The sequence below is a fragment of the Brassica oleracea genome, chromosome C5 (assembly GCF_000695525.1).
Source record: "Brassica oleracea var. oleracea cultivar TO1000 chromosome C5, BOL, whole genome shotgun sequence".
In the NCBI taxonomy this organism is placed as follows: domain Eukaryota; kingdom Viridiplantae; phylum Streptophyta; class Magnoliopsida; order Brassicales; family Brassicaceae; genus Brassica; species Brassica oleracea.
In genome coordinates this window covers 17,509,720-17,530,368 of record NC_027752.1, presented here as the reverse complement: position 1 = coordinate 17,530,368, position 20,649 = coordinate 17,509,720, and the positions used below count along the sequence as shown (strand labels likewise).

General features: G+C 31.1%; 3 protein-coding genes across 3 annotated transcripts; 2 read left to right on the top strand and 1 right to left on the bottom strand.

Moving 5' to 3' along the window:
• Positions 1 to 1,494: 1,494 nt before the first annotated feature.
• LOC106294666 (ABC transporter B family member 13) lies at positions 1,495 to 6,284 on the top strand. The gene is made up of 9 exons (XM_013730279.1): positions 1,495 to 1,749; positions 1,837 to 1,891; positions 2,021 to 2,196; positions 2,276 to 2,476; positions 2,766 to 3,025; positions 3,105 to 3,645; positions 3,717 to 4,500; positions 4,582 to 4,823; positions 4,895 to 6,284. The coding sequence occupies exons 1-9, from the start codon at positions 1,495 to 1,497 to the stop codon at positions 6,098 to 6,100; spliced, it is 3,720 nt and encodes a 1,239-aa protein (XP_013585733.1). The 3' UTR covers positions 6,101 to 6,284.
• A 179-nt stretch (positions 6,285 to 6,463) lies between these two features.
• On the top strand, positions 6,464 to 7,737 carry LOC106294667 (glucuronoxylan 4-O-methyltransferase 1). Its single transcript, XM_013730280.1, has one exon. It carries the CDS (start codon positions 6,646 to 6,648, stop codon positions 7,513 to 7,515), a length of 870 nt encoding a protein of 289 aa, XP_013585734.1. The 5' UTR covers positions 6,464 to 6,645; the 3' UTR covers positions 7,516 to 7,737.
• Positions 7,738 to 9,217: 1,480 nt separating this feature from the next.
• On the bottom strand, positions 9,218 to 12,599 carry LOC106294665 (65-kDa microtubule-associated protein 8). Its single transcript, XM_013730278.1, has 11 exons — positions 12,265 to 12,599; positions 11,951 to 12,154; positions 11,615 to 11,872; positions 11,028 to 11,240; positions 10,783 to 10,938; positions 10,555 to 10,711; positions 10,311 to 10,462; positions 10,148 to 10,235; positions 9,993 to 10,066; positions 9,770 to 9,844; positions 9,218 to 9,685 (listed from the first exon to the last, which is right to left on the bottom strand). Exons 1-11 carry the CDS (start codon positions 12,346 to 12,348, stop codon positions 9,452 to 9,454), a joined length of 1,695 nt encoding a protein of 564 aa, XP_013585732.1. The 5' UTR covers positions 12,349 to 12,599; the 3' UTR covers positions 9,218 to 9,451.
• Positions 12,600 to 20,649: the final 8,050 nt, after the last annotated feature.

Here is a 20,649-nt window from a genome sequence, read left to right as displayed (position 1 = left end):
AAATTATATGAAGATATTACTATTACACAAAATTAAATATTACATAAACACTAATAGTCAGCTAAATTTGATTTGGAACCTCCAAAATCTCCAAAATATTGTCCAAACAAATTTTGTATAAACGAAGATGGTTGTTGTGGTTGGTTTTGATATTTTTCCGTATGATATTTTCTTGTTCAGATCAAATGTATTCATGATTATTAATATTATCAATAGAAGTTAATTTGTTTCCTCTTTTACTTTCTTATTCAGATCTAATATACTTACAAGTATTAATATCACCTGATTTCAACAATTTTTGGTTTGTGATCTACAAATTAAAAAATAAAAACGTCATTTTTTACTTCGAAATGCACTAATTGATCATATATCCATTACGAGACATGATTTATGGAATAATATATTTTTCTTGAAGTCTAGTATTAATTATGTATTTCCATTTGAAATTTTATATATTTTTTTAACACAATTTTAAATCTTATATTTAAATGTAACATTTTATTAATTAATATCGTTGTAATATTTTATATATGTTCTTTTTTTACAATTTTTTTATGAATTTAAATTAATTATGACAAATATAAAGATCCTAGTATAAAATATAAATAGTTTTGAAGTTTTACTTTTAAAAAAACAACTTTAAACTTTAAATATAGAGTTTTAGAAACTTTGAAACAGAGTGTCTTTTGAAGATGATCTGAGCTTTCTTGAGCTTAGCCATCACGTTTATATTGAGATGTATACTTAACATCAACGCCGAGTGTCTCTCGGAAAATTTCCCAGCGAGATGTATACTTAACTTCAACGCCGAAAGTCGTACTCGTAAAAGACTGGTCTCGTCTACTTTCCTTCACTTTTCTAGCTAGTGAACACCAAAGTGTTAACAAAAACTACCAGTGAGTAAAAACTCTCACAACATTATTAACAACCAGCACTGAATATGACATGTACCATTCATAAAGTGTAGATAGTGTAAAATCAACGAATCAAAAGCAGCTGCGTGTTGCGTTCGTAGCACCATTAGTTTCAGACCAGTCACATTAAATTCATTTACCAAAATCATGCATGGCCATAATGTTACTATATCAAACCATAACATACTTTATTGTGTTATCAATAGCTACCACATATATGCAAATCCTTTCACATGAAAACGCTATAAAATGAGTGGCTCCACAATGATTATGTATAAGACATTGATATGATCACCAACCTATTATGCTTGCTCATAGCCTTCCCCCCATTAATATGATTCCGTGAAAGCTTTAACTCTTAGTTGTCAAAAACAGTTAGAAGGATCGCTTTATAGGTGAGATTAGAGTTCCTTATTAACATTATACATTAAATAAGTGAGGGAGATGGCTCTTTTGTGTAATTTCTGTTGTACCCTTCATCTTTGCTTTCCCCACAAGAAACGCACAACCTTAAAACCCTCTCTTCTCATCTATTCGCTCTTCAGTGGTGCTCTCTCTTTGGTCTCTGTTCTCAGTGACAATGGATAGCACAGAACCTTCCTCTAATGGAAACATCCAGAATGAGAAGGACTCAAAGAAGAAAGACTATGTTTCATTGATGGGTTTGTTTGGAGCAGCAGATAAACTTGATTGCTTTCTGATGATTCTAGGCGGTTTAGGTGCGTGTACTCTTGGTGCTACGCTTCCTCTCTTCTTTGTTTTCTTCGGGAAAATGCTAGACTCTATTGGCAATCTATCTACAGATCCTAAAGCCCTATCTTCCCGCGTTTCAAAGGTTTCTTTCACAATGAAAATCTTTATGTTCTCATTTGATTTATGGTCATAAGTTCATGAAAGGTTGGTGAGTATTTGTCTTTTTCAGAATGCTCTAGACTTGGTCTACTTAGGACTGGTCACTTTTCTATCAGCCTGGATTGGTACGTTTCTTGCTACATTGATTGATATGTTTTTATGTGTTACCAGTGTTCTTAGTCGTCTTGTAATATTTCTAGTAATCTATAATATAAATCAGCTTTAAAATAGAGTTAGGAATGGTTTATTGGCAGGAGTTGCTTGTTGGACGCAAACAGGGGAAAGACAAACAGCTAGATTGCGCATAAACTATCTCAAAGCAATCTTAGCAAAAGACATTACTTTCTTTGATACAGAAGCTAGAGATTCAAATCTCATTTTCCACATCTCAAGTGATGCTATATTGGTTCAAGATGCAATTGGTGATAAGGTACTCATTCAAGTAAATGAATTAGCTTTCTATGGATAAAAAAATGTAACTAATGAAAAAATGTTTTGTTATGTATCAGACAGGCCATGTATTGCGGTATCTATCTCAGTTCGTAGCCGGATTCGTGGTAGGTTTTTTGTCGGTATGGCAACTAACGCTGCTCACGTTAGCAGTGGTTCCATTGATAGCAATTGCAGGTGGAGGGTACGCTATAATCATGTCTACAGTCTCAGAGAAGAGTGAAGCTGCTTATGCTGATGCAGGCAAAGTAGCTGAAGAGGTTTGTTTATATATATACATAAATAAAAGGCTTAGGTTGTGTCAAAACCTATTTTATGTATTTACTTGTGACCAACGTTTTCACGAAAAAAATTTACATAGTATAAGATTTAATACCATCTTGGCAAACACCAAAAAAAATTCACTTGCATTTGGTTATTTTTGCTTATAACATACTTGTGTTAAGGAAAAAATCTAACACAGAAACAATCTAAGACCTAAATCTCTTCTTATTCAGTTCTTAACACTTTGATTGGTCCTCTAAAACATAAATGTGCATGGATTTATAGGTTATTTCACAGGTGAGAACAGTGTATGCATTTGTAGGAGAAGAAAAAGCTGTAAACTCTTACTCAAACTCTCTCAAGAAAGCTCTGAAACTCTGTAAAAGAAGCGGTCTTGCTAAAGGCTTAGGAGTTGGATTAACATATAGCCTCTTATTTTGTGCTTGGGCTTTGCTTTTGTGGTACGCTAGTCTTCTTGTACGTCACGGCAAAACCAACGGCGCAAAAGCCTTCACAACGATCCTCAATGTCATTTTTAGCGGATTGTAAGTCCAAAAACCATACAACTTTGACCTGATTAGTCATCAAACTGCTTAATACAAATCATTTTGTTTGCATTTCCAGCGCCTTAGGTCAAGCCGCGCCTAGCATATCAGCTATATCCAAAGGCAGAGTTGCTGCTGCAAATATATTCAGAATGATAGAGAACAAGAATCTTGAAGGTTCTGAAAGGCTAGAGGACGGAACAACTTTGCAAAATGTAGCTGGAAACATTGAGTTTCATCAAGTGTCTTTCGCTTATCCTTCCAGACCAAACATGGTTTTTGAGAATCTTAGCTTCACTATACCTTCAGGCATGACTTTTGCATTTGTCGGTCCAAGTGGCTCAGGGAAAAGCACAATCATATCAATGGTTCAACGTTTCTATGAACCAAACTCAGGGGAGATTCTCTTGGATGGTAATGACATCAAGAGATTGAAGCTGAGCTGGTTGAGAGAACAGATGGGTTTAGTGAGCCAAGAACCAGCATTATTCGCCACAACCATAGCTTCCAATATTCTTCTTGGAAAAGAGAATGCTAATATGGATCAGATCATTGAAGCTGCTAAAGCAGCCAACGCAGATTCTTTCATTAAATCATTACCTAATGGTTATAATACTCAGGTAACATACTCAAACTTGCATATTCATCTTTTCATTTGTTCACTTCCTTATTGGTCAAACCATTCTAATAGGTTGGAGAAGGAGGAACTCAGCTCTCAGGAGGACAGAAGCAGAGGATTGCTATTGCTCGAGCGGTTCTAAGGAATCCAAAGATACTACTCTTAGATGAAGCAACGAGCGCTCTTGATGCTGAGTCAGAGAAGATTGTGCAGCAAGCACTTGACAATGTTATGGAAAAAAGAACAACACTAGTAGTTGCTCATAGATTATCCACCATCCGTAATGTGGACAAGATTGTTGTATTGAGAAATGGTCAGGTTGTGGAAACTGGCAGCCACTCAGATCTACTTTCAAGAGGAGGAGATTACGCATCTCTTGTCAATGTCCAAGAGACAGAACCTCAAGAAAACCCTAGATCAATTATGTCGGAAACTGGAAAATCTCAAGCTGGTTCTTCTAGTTCAAGAAGAGCTTCTAGCTCAAGAAGGACTTCAAGCTTCAGGGAAGTCCAAGAGAAGACTGATAAAGATTCTAATGGAGAAGATTTAAGCTCATCTTCAACGATATGGGAACTGATAAAGCTGAATGCTCCAGAGTGGCCTTATGCGTTACTTGGATCAATTGGTGCAGTTCTTGCTGGTGCACAAACTCCATTGTTCTCCATGGGGATTGCTTATGTATTAGCCGCGTTTTATTCGCCCTCTCCTAGTGTGATCAAACGTGATGTCGAAAAGGTAGCTATTGTCTTTGTTGGTGTTGCAGTTGTAACAGCTCCTATCTATCTCCTTCAGCATTACTTCTACACACTTATGGGAGAGCGTCTTACCTCTAGGGTTCGCTTATCCTTGTTCTCAGGTAAACACACCAATCAAACAAGTTAAACATCTTTGCTTTGGGAACTATATTTGTTTCTTGAATGTTTCTATTTTGGTACAGCGATTCTTTCAAATGAGATTGGATGGTTTGATTTAGATGAGAACAACACTGGCTCACTCACTTCAATCTTGGCTGCTGATGCTACTTTGGTGAGGAGTGCTCTAGCAGATCGCCTCTCAACAATAGTCCAAAACCTGTCTCTTACAGTGACAGCATTAGCAATAGCTTTTTACTACAGTTGGCGTGTCGCAGCTGTAGTAACTTCTTGTTTCCCTCTTCTCATTGCCGCTGCACTTACCGAGGTAACACAAAATCAAAGACTCTGTCAACCATATTCTGAATCTTAAATCTTGAAATGTGTTATGTTATACAGCAACTGTTTCTAAAAGGCTTTGGGGGAGATTACACAAGGGCTTACTCTAGAGCAACTTCAGTGGCGCGTGAAGCGATTGAGAATATAAGAACTGTGGCTTCCTTTGGTGCTGAGAAGCAGATCTCAGAGCAGTTTGCTTGTGAGCTAAGCAAACCCACCAAGAGTGCCTTTCTCAGAGGCCATATCTCTGGAATTGGATATGGTTTTTCTCAATTTCTCGCCTTCTGTTCCTACGCTCTTGGTCTCTGGTACGTCTCGGTTTTGATTAAGCACAAGGAGACTAATTTTTCGGATAGTATCAAAGCTTTCATGGTATTGATCGTCACGGCTTTCTCAGTAGCGGAAACGCTTGCTTTGACACCAGATATCGTGAAGGGCACGCAAGCACTCGGGTCGGTTTTTAGGGTTTTGCATAGAGAGACTGAGATACCTCCAAACCACCCTAACTCGAGATTGGTCACTCAGATCAAAGGAGATATAGAGTTTAGAAACGTGAGCTTTGCGTATCCCGCAAGACTTGATATCCCCATTTTCCAAAACCTAAACCTAAGAGTCTCAGCCGGGAAGAGTCTTGCGGTCGTGGGACCAAGTGGTTCGGGGAAGAGCACGGTGATCGGTCTGATCATGAGATTCTACGATGCGGACAAGGGCAATCTCTGCATCGATGGGAAAGATATAAAAACCCTAAACCTACGTAGCTTGCGGAAGAAGCTAGCGTTAGTCCAGCAAGAACCAGCTCTCTTTTCAACAACCATACACGAGAACATCAAGTACGGGAACGAGAACGCATCGGAGGCGGAGATAATCGAAGCCGCGAAAGCTGCGAACGCGCACGAGTTCATAGGCAGGATGGAAGAAGGGTACAAGACGCACGTGGGTGAAAAGGGAGTGCAGTTATCAGGTGGTCAGAAACAGAGAGTGGCTATAGCGAGGGCTGTTCTAAAGGATCCTTCAGTGCTTCTCCTTGATGAGGCAACGAGTGCTTTGGACACGACCTCGGAGAAACTGGTCCAAGAGGCGCTAGACAAGCTTATGAAGGGACGAACGACGGTGCTTGTGGCTCATAGGCTCTCGACCATAAGAAAAGCAGGCACGATCGCTGTTTTGCATAAAGGAAGAGTTGTGGAGAAGGGAAGTCATAGAGAGCTTGTTTCCATATCTAATGGACATTATAAGCAATTGACAAGTCTTCAAGAAGTGGTATGACTTACGACCGTTGAAGTTTCTTCTGCAATTATTATTTTGATAAGTATATATACACACAAGCACACACTACGTTATGATTGGTTATACAATTGTGTCAAGAAATATCAAAACTCACAAACTTTTGTAAAACTTTTAAGGAAAATAAAATAACACAGGATGTAATGTATCGGCTGCTTGATATTTTCTTGTGACAATCTTATTTTATTTGGCAGTGGACTATCTTGTTAAATGTTATCTTTCGCAGGACAACGTGGGCACGAAAAGACATATTTGAATAAAATATCATATGTCAGCTGAATGAACCAGAATTACGTGCCTTGCTCACATCATCTACTTTAACCAAAGCTACTTGAATGGTCGGATACGGACACGTGTCACTAAACAAAACGCCCTCGTCCTAGGAAAAATATCACAAAAAATTTCTAACCCATTTCTCCCCAATCAAGAACTCTATTTACATTTCTATATCCTCATTTCGAGGCCTTGACCGGAGAAAACACACACAAAAAGAATAAGTCAGATCTGAGATCAAAAGAGAAAAAAAGATGAGCAACTTAATCCCACCGGAGAAACGATGGATCATCACCACCGTATTACTAGCCGGTCTAGTAGGCGGCGCTCTACTCTTCACAAGCTTCTTACGAGCCGCGGACGACGCTTTCTTCCTCTGCTCCACCGCGAGCGCCAAAAGCCGAGCTGTAGCCGCGGCGGCCGATTACGCAGCTACACCGATCCAGCTCCAAGCCATCGTCCACTACGCGACCTCCACCGTGGTCCCACAGCAGAACATGGCGGAGATCTCGATCTCTTTCAACGTCTTGAAAGAGCTAGCTCCGGCCAACTTCCTCGTCTTCGGGCTGGGCCGTGACTCGCTCATGTGGGCTTCTCTCAACCCACGGGGCAAAACGCTGTTCCTCGAGGAAGATCTCGAGTGGTTTCAGAAAGTGACCAAAGACTCCCCTTTCCTCCGTGCGCATCACGTGCGTTACAGGACGCAGCTACAAGAAGCCGACAGGCTTCTACGCTCTTACAAAACGGAGCCGAGCTGTTTCCCGGCGAAATCGTATCTCCGAGGGAACGAGCGTTGCAAGCTCGCTCTCACGGGACTTCCTGATGAGTTCTACGATACGGAGTGGGATCTGATTATGGTCGACGCTCCTAAAGGCTACTTCGCCGAAGCTCCGGGAAGAATGGCGGCGATTTACTCGGCGGCGGTTATGGCTAGGAACAGGAAGAAACCTGGAGTCACTCACGTGTTCTTGCACGATGTTAACCGGAGGGTGGAGAAGACTTTCGCCAACGAGTTTTTATGCCGGAAGTATAGAGTTCATGCCGCCGGGAGGTTGTGGCATTTCGCGATTCCTCCGGTGGCTGCAAACGCTACAATCGACGGTGGCGATTACAGGTTTTGTTAAGATCCTGACACGTCTTGTGTTGTTTCCTCTTTTGCCCTTTTTATTATCTCTTTTTCCGTTACTTGAGGAGATCTTGTTACACAGGGTTCACTTTATTATCTGATTTAATGCCTTCAGCTTTGGATCTACATACCGTGTTTTGGCATTGTTAGTTACGTTGACTTTCTGTATTGCATAGGGCATTTTTCACACCATACTATATGATAATGTGACATTTATATCTTAAGAGGAAGCTAAATAATTTCCTTTAGATATATCATAAACAGTAAAGTAGCAAATCTGGCAACTCAGTTACGACTTTATATCAGTCCGAGTCTTAAACGTTTCTACTTTTACCAGTCTAGCTTGGCCAGACTTTTCTTTATGAGAAAAAAGTAGGTTTTGCATATTGAATGTTTTGTAATTTACCTTAAGAAAAATAATGAAAAGGAAATTAGATACGACAAGAATCTATACCATTAAACACACAAAAGGAAATGAAATAAAAATGTTCAAGTGGAAATGAAAACGAACAAGAGGTGTCTCCTAAAATATCTTGTAACTTTTAACTTTTACGTACAACCCAAACAGTCACCATATTCGGATCGTGCCTATTTTTGTAACGTTGTTTAGGTATTTTAAATAAAATAGGGTTAGTGTTTCAAAAAAAAAAAGGTTAATTTCTTGTATAGCCAATTTCTAAATGAAAATTAAGAACATGTCAATGATTTTGACATAGTTAACTCACTGACATTTCATCCGGTTATATCTTTATCCTTTATAAGTATCCGGTAAAAAGAAGAAAAGAGTGAATAACATCGTAGACAAAAATAAAACAAAACAATTCGCTATTTCCTCATGTAATGTCACACACGTCGTATACTTATTTACCACATATATATACATTGTAGACTGTAAAATAGATGGTTAAAAGTGAATGGTGACATCATATAAGGAATGGCATGAATTGGTTTTATCTGAGATCAGATTGATTGTGTTTCAAACAATCTAGAATGCACAGTCATATGATTTGAAAGTGTACGAATGTTCTATTTCGTATCGTCGAAGCAGTATAAGATTTTTACCCCACTCGTAAATACTGAACCCCAACCCATTCCCTAATCACTAAATTTAAACCTTAATCACTAATTCTAAACCCAAATATAATATATATAATATTTTGAAATATGTTATTTTTATATATAAGACACATTATGAAATTTCTACAAATAGTATGTGAGATGTAGTCTATTTCATTTACATTAGTTGAACACCAATGTAAAATAGTACGAGAAAAATAAATCTTTGTTGATGAAAAAGAAGAGATTGCGTTTCAATTTATGAGTGATCCGGCTTCGGATGTGAAGAAATTTGTCAACAATCTTATTAATTAAGAAATCTTTGAAAATTAGAAAAAAAATACAGAAAACAAAAGTTGAAAAGGTTGAGCCGGTGATGGTAAGGGTGTTTTGGTATATAAGACACAAAATACGTTGAATATCACAGTTAACTTTTTTTTAGTTATCCAGCGAATTATTAAATGTTTGAAGGTTATACAATGCAATTTCTCAATAAAATATGCATACTTATCCAAAATAAATAAATAAACGAAATAAAATATGCATATTTATATGTATTTTATTTTCCTATATATATACTACCTTTGATATAATATATGGTTTATTGGGCAGATAGCAAAAGAAAATATATGAATAACTCTCAGCGAAACAAAGAGTGGATCATCTACGCCTCATCATCAAGATTGTGTTTTTTCATAATGAAACAGACAGATTGATGTTTGCGTCCTGAAAGTGATAACTCAAGTCTTGTTACAGGATAATAATACCTTCTTTTTTTTTGTTTTAAACACACACAAATGAAGTCAAGGAGACAATATGATACAGCAGAAGCTCTGTTTTTATCACGGAGAATGCTGCCAAGAAGCAAGACTGTGCGTCTAAGGCCATGTGTTTTTGATGATCACTGAAGACTCTCTTCTTAAAGATGTGCCAAGAGCTGTGTAATTAGTATTATTGTTGAATCCTCTTGAAAGTTTTCTGTTTAAAGGACTTGCACTGCCGTATCCACCATTGATGCTTCGGTTCGAGATACGGCGATTGCTACTAGCTGGTCTTGCCACATAAAAATTATCTTGCTGGGCTACAGGTGGTGGAATGATCTTCTTCTTTTCCTGGATTGTAAAATCAATTTATAGTCAAGCAGGTTCAAGTAAAGATATATAATTCATCTTGACATATTTGTGAGAGAGACTAACCCGGAGCCTTAGCTTCTCCACCTCCTTTTCCTGCCTCAGATTACTGTATTCTTGTAACATTGCAACAAGAGGTTCCTGAAAGAAGCCACAAGTGAGTATTTCTTTTGTTTGTTTTTTTGAATGAACCTAGTACTACTCTGGTCCAATCACGTTTAACTACAGAACTCTGATGGGATCCAGTATATTAGTTATGATATTATATGTAGGCATAAGATTGTGTCACCTCATTGTACAAGAAGACCTTCTGTCTTTCTTCTTCCCAGCTCTTAGTCTTTACCAATATTGATTCCACTAGTCCTGGTATCAACATCATAGTATGGTCAGTCATCAGTGTGTAGTTGCTTCATAACTTAAGAAGAAGATGCATGTTCACACTACCTGTGATTTTGCTGACTTCTTTGCGTGCCCGTTCCGCTCTCCTTAGGTTCCGGTGAGCATTTCTACTAACTGAGTACCGGTTCTCGTCCTGTGACAACATAAGAATTTGTTGCATGAGTTAGGATACATAAATGAAATGCAGTCTATAGCGAATAGCAAAAACCTGGTCATATTCTTCTAGCCAGCGCTCTTCATCTCGTGCTAACATCCACCTATCCACTTTTTCAATTATTACTTTCCTACTTGCTGCTTCTTCCTTTGCTCTCGCTATCTTTTCATCCATGGCATTAAGAAGCTCAACGTGGTCAATTTCACCTTTAATATAGATCAGTATTAAAACTCTGCAATGAGTTTGAGATATATACACAAGACATGAAGCAGTTGCCGAAGGTTAGAGTTAGTCTCACCAGAGTCTACTAGGTTTATTATATCTCCCACTTCTGTTGATGGAGTTTCCATATGTGATATGTTGCATGTAGTCTCTAGCTCCTTTTGTTTCTTGAGGAAAAGTTCTTTGGTTTTGCTTGCTTTCAGTTGATCTAGTCTCTTGACTTCAGCCTCAGCCTTTTGCATGAAAGTAAAGGTAATTATGTTACATCATCTATCATTGGTATGCAACCTTTGTGTATACGTACCTGCTGAATTATGCCAGATGTAATGCTTCCAGGAGCACACACGTCTGATGGTTCGAATGACAGTAACTCAATGACGTGAGAAAACTTCTGACGATCTTCATAAGATGCATCCATTAGATTCCAGAGGTTCGATAAAGCTCTACCAAGATGGTGAATCTGCCAATTGTAACATGTTCATATATATGTGAGTCTCTTTACTAAAAGTGCTAGAAAATGTATTAAAAACATGTGTATTTAGTTTCAACCTTTTCAAGGCGGTTCTGTTTTTCCTCTTCAAGAGACACAACAGTGCCATTAAGCTTCTTTAAGATATCATCACTGATGTTTTTGGATATTCCATAGAGGTCATTGAGGCTTGGATGAATCTTTGTTATGATCATAGATGCTTCTGTTTCCATGGTTGCTGATAGATCTCGAATGGCGCATATATATATTTCAACCTTCTGCAGTCTTTCATTCTTGGTGAGACAAAAACAATATAATGGATAAGTCAGAACAGTCTTATATAGTTAAAGCAAGGCACAACCCACAAATCATTGTGTTACCAAATTAGTACTTCTTCGCTTTCATAAAGATGCATGTTTTAGAAAGAAAAAAATTTGTTTCAAAATGATGCATTTTGTATTTTCAATGCATATTATATCAACTAATAATGGTTAATTATAAATTCAACAAATTTTTATTTACATTTACAAAAAAAATTATTATAATTATGAGAAATAAATAATTACAAAAAATTATGCATTTAATACTGAAATTAATATGTTTTATTAACATGTGTGAAAAATCTAAAACATGTATAACTTTTAAATAGAGAGAATTACATATGTACCTTCTCATCATGGAGTCTATGGAGTTCATTCTGATACTCCTCCAGTTTCTTTATAGAAAGATCGTTGTCGTCTATCTTTATATTTGTAGATGACTCTTCATATGTTGATCTTCCTGCGATTTCTGCTGAAATCTTCTGAATCTCCCCTTTAACAGACCTGACCTGCTTAACTCTCTCGTCTTTCCTCAGCCTCATCTCACGCAGTGCAGGGGCAATAGCATCCAGCTGCTCCCTCAGTGTTCCTTCCTTTTTCTCTGGCTGTATAAAGAATGACAACAACATAAGTTATCTGAAAATGTTGCCTAGTCTTGGGTTTATTTTAGAATAAAGATTTACCCTTCCAGGTACTGATCTTTCACCGAGGCACAAAAGAAGATGGGTGAGTTCAGCTTCAGATTCGGCAAGCTCTTGATGTAGACGAGACCTAGAGATATTGGCATGGTCAACTTTTCTACGGTAAGCCTCTACACATTCCTGCTCAATATCGAGTAACACTTTCTCTCTCTCAAACTTATCTTCTCCAACTTCATCCCATATCATCTGTGTACAAAATAGCGAGCATCCTTATGTTACAATACTCTTTTACCTTTTTGATAAAATGAACCATTTACTTGAAAGAAACAAAAAAACATATAATGAAACAAACTTGCCTGTAACTCTTTGAGCAAATATCCGCAGGACATATCTAACAATGAGGAGCTTCTCATGCCTATAGGTGTCTGAAGGGAACCCATCTTCTGATGGACGAATTCTCCAACGCTGGGATTGAGGTATGATCAGGTTTGTGGTATTGGTGGTGCTGGTTTTGCTTTGAAGACAAGAGTGAAAGTGACACATATTCTGCTATAGAGACTTCCTGTTTAAGTGATTGCTCTTCCGCATCTCCCTCCTCTTCCATGATTCTTCAGTTTATGTCTCTTTCTCTTTATCTTTCTCGACATATTTTTATTTATCTAAATTTGGTAAAGTTTAGAGGTCGCTTTAGTGATGCGTTTGTTTCTGCTATATGAAAAGCCAGAGAGAGAGAGATGTTATTGTTTATATAACAGTAACTTGATTCCTAAGCAAGCTCTGGTGGTTTCTAACCTTTTTGCTTATTAAATCAAAATCTCTGTTGATTTCTTCACCATGTGAGTTCTTACAAATGAGCTTTGCCTTTTCTTTTCATGGATTAGGTTAAGTTTTCTGGTTCTCAAGTTCATGTGATTTTGTCTCCTGTAATACCAAAGATAGAGAATGCTCATATGATTAATTCAGTTTTATTTGTATGTGTCTGTTTAATAAGTTGCTTTCTTTCAATTTTATAATTAAATAAAAATAACAGTAAATCTATATTATCAACCACAATGATCTCTAAACGTCCTAGATGAACCTGTCCTTCCAATTTTTCTGTTGTGGAAGACCATCTTAAAATTATATTTTCTTTAAATTGTTACGTGTGGACAATTATACTTTCTAGTTTATAATGACTTGTTTTATACGTCTCTTAAATAAATTCGTAGAGGAGACCTTCAACTAACTAACCAATACTATATATATATAACATATATACTAAGATAGTACCCGCGCTTGAAAGCACATAATTATTTTTTTTATTGCTAAATTTATTAACATGTAAATTTATTTACTAATATTTTTAGGGATGAGCGTTTAGTTTCGTTCGCTTCCAAATTGCATTTTATTGTTTTCGGTTTGGTTTCGGTTCGGGTGTGATTTTTAGTGACCGTTAAGTTATTTATGAATTTTATTTTGGTTTGGATTTATTTATTTTAGTTTGTTTCAAATAACAATGTTAGGAACTCGATAAAATTTAAAATTCAGTCGAGAGCATGAGTCTAAATAGGGATATAAAATTTTGGATGTTGATTCTGATTTAGGTAGCTATTTTTTTTTTGTTACACTTTCTGATTTTTATTTTGTGTTACTAAATGTCTTTATATTTTAAGTATGTTTAGAAAATTGGTATATCTAAAGGTTATATTATAAATGAGAAAATATCTGATAATTTTGTATTTCTATGTACCTAGATTTTGATTTACGCTTTTAAACCCTGGAATAATTTTAGGTTAAAATTTATATAATCGTATTCTATGTATGCTTAAAGTGTAGGGTAGCCTTATTTGGCTCATTAATTTTACAACCAAACAAAGGGTTACATCAATTTGACGCATTTGAAGTTTTGAACGGTAACATTTGTATTTTTCTATTTTCGAAGTCAAAATTTTGCATTTTGATATATCTTTTGATATATCTTATTACAACAATTTACATATATAATATGAAACGGGATTCACGTTTTGTTGATTAAAATTTTAATATATTAAATTTTTAAATGTAGAATATTACTCTTTCTGTTTTATATTAAGTGGCATCGTATAATAAATTTGCTTTTTTTTTTTAAAAAATAAGTGTGGTTTTATAATTTCAATGCAAAATTTATGAAATTTAGTCTTCAAAATTTTTATTGGTTAAAATATTGTTATGTGTAGAGGTAATGATGTTTTTACTTAGAAAATATACAAAATTAAATGTTTTTAAATTATATGCACAAATCTAAAACGACAATTAAAATGTACATGGAGTAACTATATTATTGTCTGAATAAAATTACAATAAAAATTATGTAAACTAATAAATGCTTTCTATACAAATCTATAAAGACCTTAAAATTTAATATTATTTTAGTAATATTAAAGAGTGAATTATACTTATAATATATAAAATTTAATCACATTGGGCTTGAGTGAAACAAATTTTTGGACTTAATTTACAAACTATTGAATTTATGTATAAATATCCGATTTGGTTGTTCATATAAAGATTATATGGAAATGTTATTTGTGTAAATATCTTGTATTTTGGCATATATGATATTGTTTTTTTTTTATTTCTAAGGATTGGGGATATAGAAATATTATAGGGGGTATAATATATTAACAACTATTTCATTGGTTGCAGAATGTGCTAATATTATTTACACAAACGATATAATGAACAGCAAAATTATCTGAGATTTTATTGTTCATGAAGCAAAAATATTTGGATCTGGAAATTAAACACAATATTCATTGGTTCTATTTATCAACCAATGAGAGATTGTTTTCAAATTTTATTTATAGTCATAGTAACTATCTTGTTTGCACACAATTTTTATTTATTTGAATCACTACATCTTAAAGTTTGATTTTGATATACAATGAAACTCTATATATACACTATACCATATATAATGTCATAGAATTTCCAGTACGAAAGTAACATAATGTATATGTGAATCATTCTGTAATAAAACATGTTTTATAAGTCATTATAATCGACAAAGTATAAGATAATATCATAATGTATATTTGAATAAAACTCTAATATAACATGATTTATGATTCACATAATGTTAGGTGGAGACAAGATGAACTCTTAATAAAAAATCATATATTTTTGGTCTACTGTCGTATAAACTTCAATGAACGTATCTATTGATTTAAACTGATTAGCTAAATAATATGTTGAGATAAAATGTATATTTAACTACAGCTAATTTAAAGATATGTAGAAATATTAGGAAGGATAGATAATAGGATATATAGAAATAATAGGAAGGTTAATTAATAGATAAGTCACAACATATTCAATAGGTCTAAAAAAAAGAATGTCATGGTAATTTTCAAATAAGACTCTATTTTAATAGATTAGATATTTCGGTTTCAAAAGATTTTCAGCTTCTACACTGTCCCTAGACCCAAAGGCCAAAAATGTTATAGTAAATTCACTAATTCTAATAGATATTTGATGGAAAGTGAATTTTAAGCGTTTCGACCTATGCTTTTATTCTAAACTAGATTTTCAACTCGCGCTACGCGCGAGTTTATTTTAATAATTTTTATCATTTTATATTAATTTTAAGATAATGAAGTATAATTGGTTTATATATATTTTTATATGAAGTTTTATTCAAAGTATGCTTTATTATTTTTTCTATTTAGATTTTTATACAATTATACTCTTTAAAAAACTAATATTTAGATATCATTTTTGTATATGTAAATGTGTAATTGTATTTATAATCGTGTTTATATTATTTATTAATCTTATTTAAAGACAAAATATTGATCATTTTATTCATAATAAAAAATAGTACACTTTATAATTATTTTTATTATATTTTTTATCTATCTTTCTATTTGAAAAAAACATAAGAAAATTAATACATTTGCACAATATCTAGCTTTACTTTTATTTGAAAAAAGATAAGAAAATTAATACATTTGCAAAATATCTAGCTTTACTTTTATTTGAAAAAACATAAGAAAATTAATGCACATGCACAATATCTAGCTTTACTTTGTATTTACCAATTTTTTAGAATGAAAGTAAAAGTATTATATATTTTTGTGAATATTTGTATTTGAAATACTCATACTGGAGTCGCTTAAATGCATATGTGTTAATATTTTATTTAGAGTTCAATCATAATAAATATTTTAGTGAAATTTAAATAGTAATTTTATTTTAGATATAATAAAAAGAGAAATAAATATATACAACTTTAAACTAATGTTAAATATTTTTTTATTATTAAAATAAACACATATAAATAAAAAAAATATTAGATACATCTTCTACTTGATCTAATTACAAAATTAATTAATGGCGTGATTATGATGTTTTATTAGTTCACATCATATTTCATAAACTTAGATAACATATTTTCCAATTGACGAATGTGTAATGAATATTTTTCATATCTTTATTTTCTGTTGTCGAGAGCCTGAGACTATACTCTAATGTCAATTATTTGTAAATATTATTTGAATTTTCAACAAATTTATTTTAATTTTTAGCCTCTTTGATTTTTTTTATGTTGTCATATATATTAATAACATTCTATTTCAAATATCTTTCATTGATAGAACTAGTGTGAGATCATTTTTAGTTTTATATGTTATGTTAATTGCTTTAATAAAGTTTCATAAGCATATGTCGTATAAATTTTAGCGGTGAATTACACTAAAGATTTATGAAAAGTCACCATATAGTTTGCAAAATTTTTAATGACCATATTTAAAAAAAAAAAACTTATTGATTATAGAATATTTAGAGTTTTTTTCTTAAAAACATATTTGATTAGTTTAATGAATATTTTTTATAATGATTTTCTTAAAAACATATGTGTCAAAATTTATTAAATTTTAATTGTTTATTACTAAATAACTATGTTTATTCAAAATTTTAATTGTTTATTACTAAATAACTATGTTTATTCATTTATTGATAAAAAGCAGCCTGGGAACACATAGATAAATGATAAATATAGATAAACGACATGTTTAACAATATATTTCTTACATAAGTAAATTATTGTTACCATCACTTATTTCTAACAGAGCTTTGAAACTTATTGTAAACTAAATAATAAAGTGGCTCGGTAAAAAAAAGAATCACAATCAACAATTATTTTTCTAAGAAACTCATATAACATATTATAAATTTATAACATTTTATAGCTGAGACCAATATAAATAAAAAAAAATACTAAATTTCAGCTTACCTTTATAATTATTTGATCATATTAAGTAATATGATATTAATTATTTACTTTATTTTGATTTATAAGCTATTTGTATGTTTTGACATACTTGAAGACATAATTTTATAATTCTGACTTTAATTAATGAAGAGTTAGCATATATATCAAGTAAGCATTTTTTATTTTTGTTTTGTTTTGTTTTTTTTAGAAAATTTAATATTTATAAGAATATTAACTTAAGATACTGACTTTAAATATTTTTATTGGTATTTTCAGTTATTTCTGATTTTTAAAGCATATAGTCCATATCGTATTAAAGGTTATTGACATAATTAGATTTTTTTTCTTGTCAATCTCTTATTATATTAAGTTTTCAATAATTAGCTATAAATATCAATCTAACTTTACAGATAATTTTTACAACTTTTAATTTATCTTTTTATATTTTTGTGCTGATTTTTATTTATTTTTACATATGTGATTATTTATAAATATTTTTTAAAAACTTTATTTCTTTTTGAATATTTTTATTTTTGTTAATGTTTTGTTTAATTTAAAATATATACTTATTTTATATATCAAGTTAATTATTTTTAATAAAATAATCTTTTTCTTTACTTTATCAAATTAAAATGCTGATTTTTATATTATTATAATGATATTTTTAAATTCTATGTGAACACTTAAATAATATATATCCTCAATTTTGAAATCATATGTTATTTAGATTCATATGTAATGAAAAAGTGATTTAGATTTACATTGTTTTTATTATTTGAAATCCTTATATTTTTAAGATTATTTTCGTTACTTAATTTTATGTTGATCTTCCAAACATTTAATTTTTATAATAAACTGATTTTTTTAGTTATTTGGAAATTTTGTTTACTAAATTTAATATTGATATTTTTTTGAAAGAAATAGTTTCCATTTTGAAATCATATTTTGTTAAATTCATATGTAATGAAAAGTACTTTAGATTCATATTTTTTTATTATTAGAAATTCTTGTATTCTTTAAGATTTTTTTTGTTAGTTAATTTTATGTTGATCTTTAAAAGGTTTACTTTATATATCAAATTGGTTCATTTAATAATTTTGCTTTTTCACTAAATTGAATAGTAGTTTCCTTTTTATTTTGAAATAAACATTTTTTAAAAATCTTGAATTTTTTAAAATAATAACTAAAATGGTAATTTGACATATTTCGGTGCTTTAAATATAGTACATATTTTTGTTGAATATTTTCTACAGTATATAACCTAAATTTTGTAAAACATGTGTTTTAGATTTATATAGTTACAATTGTTTGAAAGTATTGCATTTTTTAATTAACTATATATTTGTTTGTTATTTTTATGTTAATTTTTGAAACTTTATTTTATATAGTATAGATTTGTACATGATTTTATAATTTTGTAATTTTAACTTATTTGATAATTATTTATATTTATTTTGAAATAAAAAATTTCGTAATATTAACATTTTTAGAAATACCAAATTAAAAACGATTTGGTATATTTTGGTGCTTTAAAATAATATGTGAACATTCTCAGTGATTTATAATATTAACTTATATATAGTATATGTTATTTTGAATATTTTCAATAGTATATTAACATTTTTACATGTTAATATTTATTTTATTAGTTTAGATTATATATATATATACACAATATTAAATTGGTAGTTTTAAATCCTATGCAGACACCATCCTTCGCTTATAGCCTCAATATATTATAAGAAAATTAACTTTTTGTTAAGATTACTATTACGCTTTTCATTTTCCATTTTACTATAATAGATACCATTTTAAAGTAAATTTTTAAATGTTAATATTTATTTTATTAGTTTAGATTATATATATATACAATATTAATTTCGTTTTATTTTATTTTAGGAGATATTTACATTTTAAGAATAAAAAGATAATCTATTTATGCTACTTTAACTATTTTAACATTAATTTTCATTTTATTTTTGTATAAATTGTATTTTAGATTTATTATATCTAAGATGAAGTATTTTTTTTGTTACTATTACTATTTTACTTTTGATTTTCTGTTTTACTATAATATTTACCATTTATTAAATTAAGTTGTCAGATGTTAATTTTTTTTAGTTTAAGTTATATATAGAATATTAATTTCATTTTTTGAAAATATTTTTTTGTAAATATTAACATTTTTTGAAAAACAATAAACTTATATAATGATGTGTCATAACACGACTGGAGGTTTTAAATCCTACGTGGACGTCCTCAATGGCTTATAGCCTCAACTTTTGTTAAGATTACTATTCTGCTTTTCATTTTCCATTTTACTAAAATAGATACCATTTTAAAGTAAATTTTTAAATGTTAATATTTATTTTATTAGTTTAGATTATATATATATACAATATTAATTTCGTTTTATTTTATTTTAGGAGATATTTACATTTTAAAAATAAAAAGATAATCTGTTTTTGCTACTTTAACTATTTTAACATTACTTTTCATTTTATTTTTGTATAAAATGTATTTTAGATTTATTATATCTAAGATGAAGTATTTTTTTGTTACTATTACTATTTTACTTTTGATTTTCTGTTTTACTATAATATTTACCATTTATTAAAGTAAGTTGCCAGATTTTAATATTTATTTCTTTAGTTTAAGTTATATACAGAATATTAATTTCATTTTTTGAAAATATTTTTTTGGAAATGTTAACATTTTTTAAAAGCCAATAAACTTATATAATGATGTGTCATAACACGACTGGAGGTTTTAAATCCTACGTGGACGCCCTCAATGACTTATAGCCTCAACTTTTGTTAAGACTAGATTTTTTACTCGCGCTACGCGCGAATATGCTTTAATAATTTAATTTAATTTTGCAATATTTTTTAAGAAAAAGATGAATTTCGTAAAAAATATTTTTATTAATATTATTAAAATATTATTTGATTTCCTATTTACATTTGAACTTAGCTATTTATTTGTTTGTATTATAAAAGTAAAATTACTGTTACTAAAGTATTTATAGTTTCTTATAAGTACATAATTTTAATATCACATAGATTTCTCAATACATATACACTACTATACTATGCTATACACTACTATGAATACTTTATTAATAATTAGTTTTATTTTTTATAATATTAAGATAATCTAATAGAAAATTGTTTATATACATTTTTCTATGAAATTTATTTAAAGTGTGCTTTATTATTTTTCATAGTTAAGTTTTTATACAATTTTACCATTTAAATAACTAATATTTAGATATCAGTTTGTTTGTATACGTATATGTATAAATGTATTTATAAACATGTGTATATTGTTTCTTAATAAAAAAATTAAAAGCGTCATATAGATTGTTCCATGCTTATTAACTAATACAACACTGTTATAAATATTTTATTATAATTTTATATGTATTTCTATTTGAATGACATAAAAGATTAATCCTTATGCAATATATCTAACTTTTTTGTATTTACCAAATTTTTAGAATGAATGTATT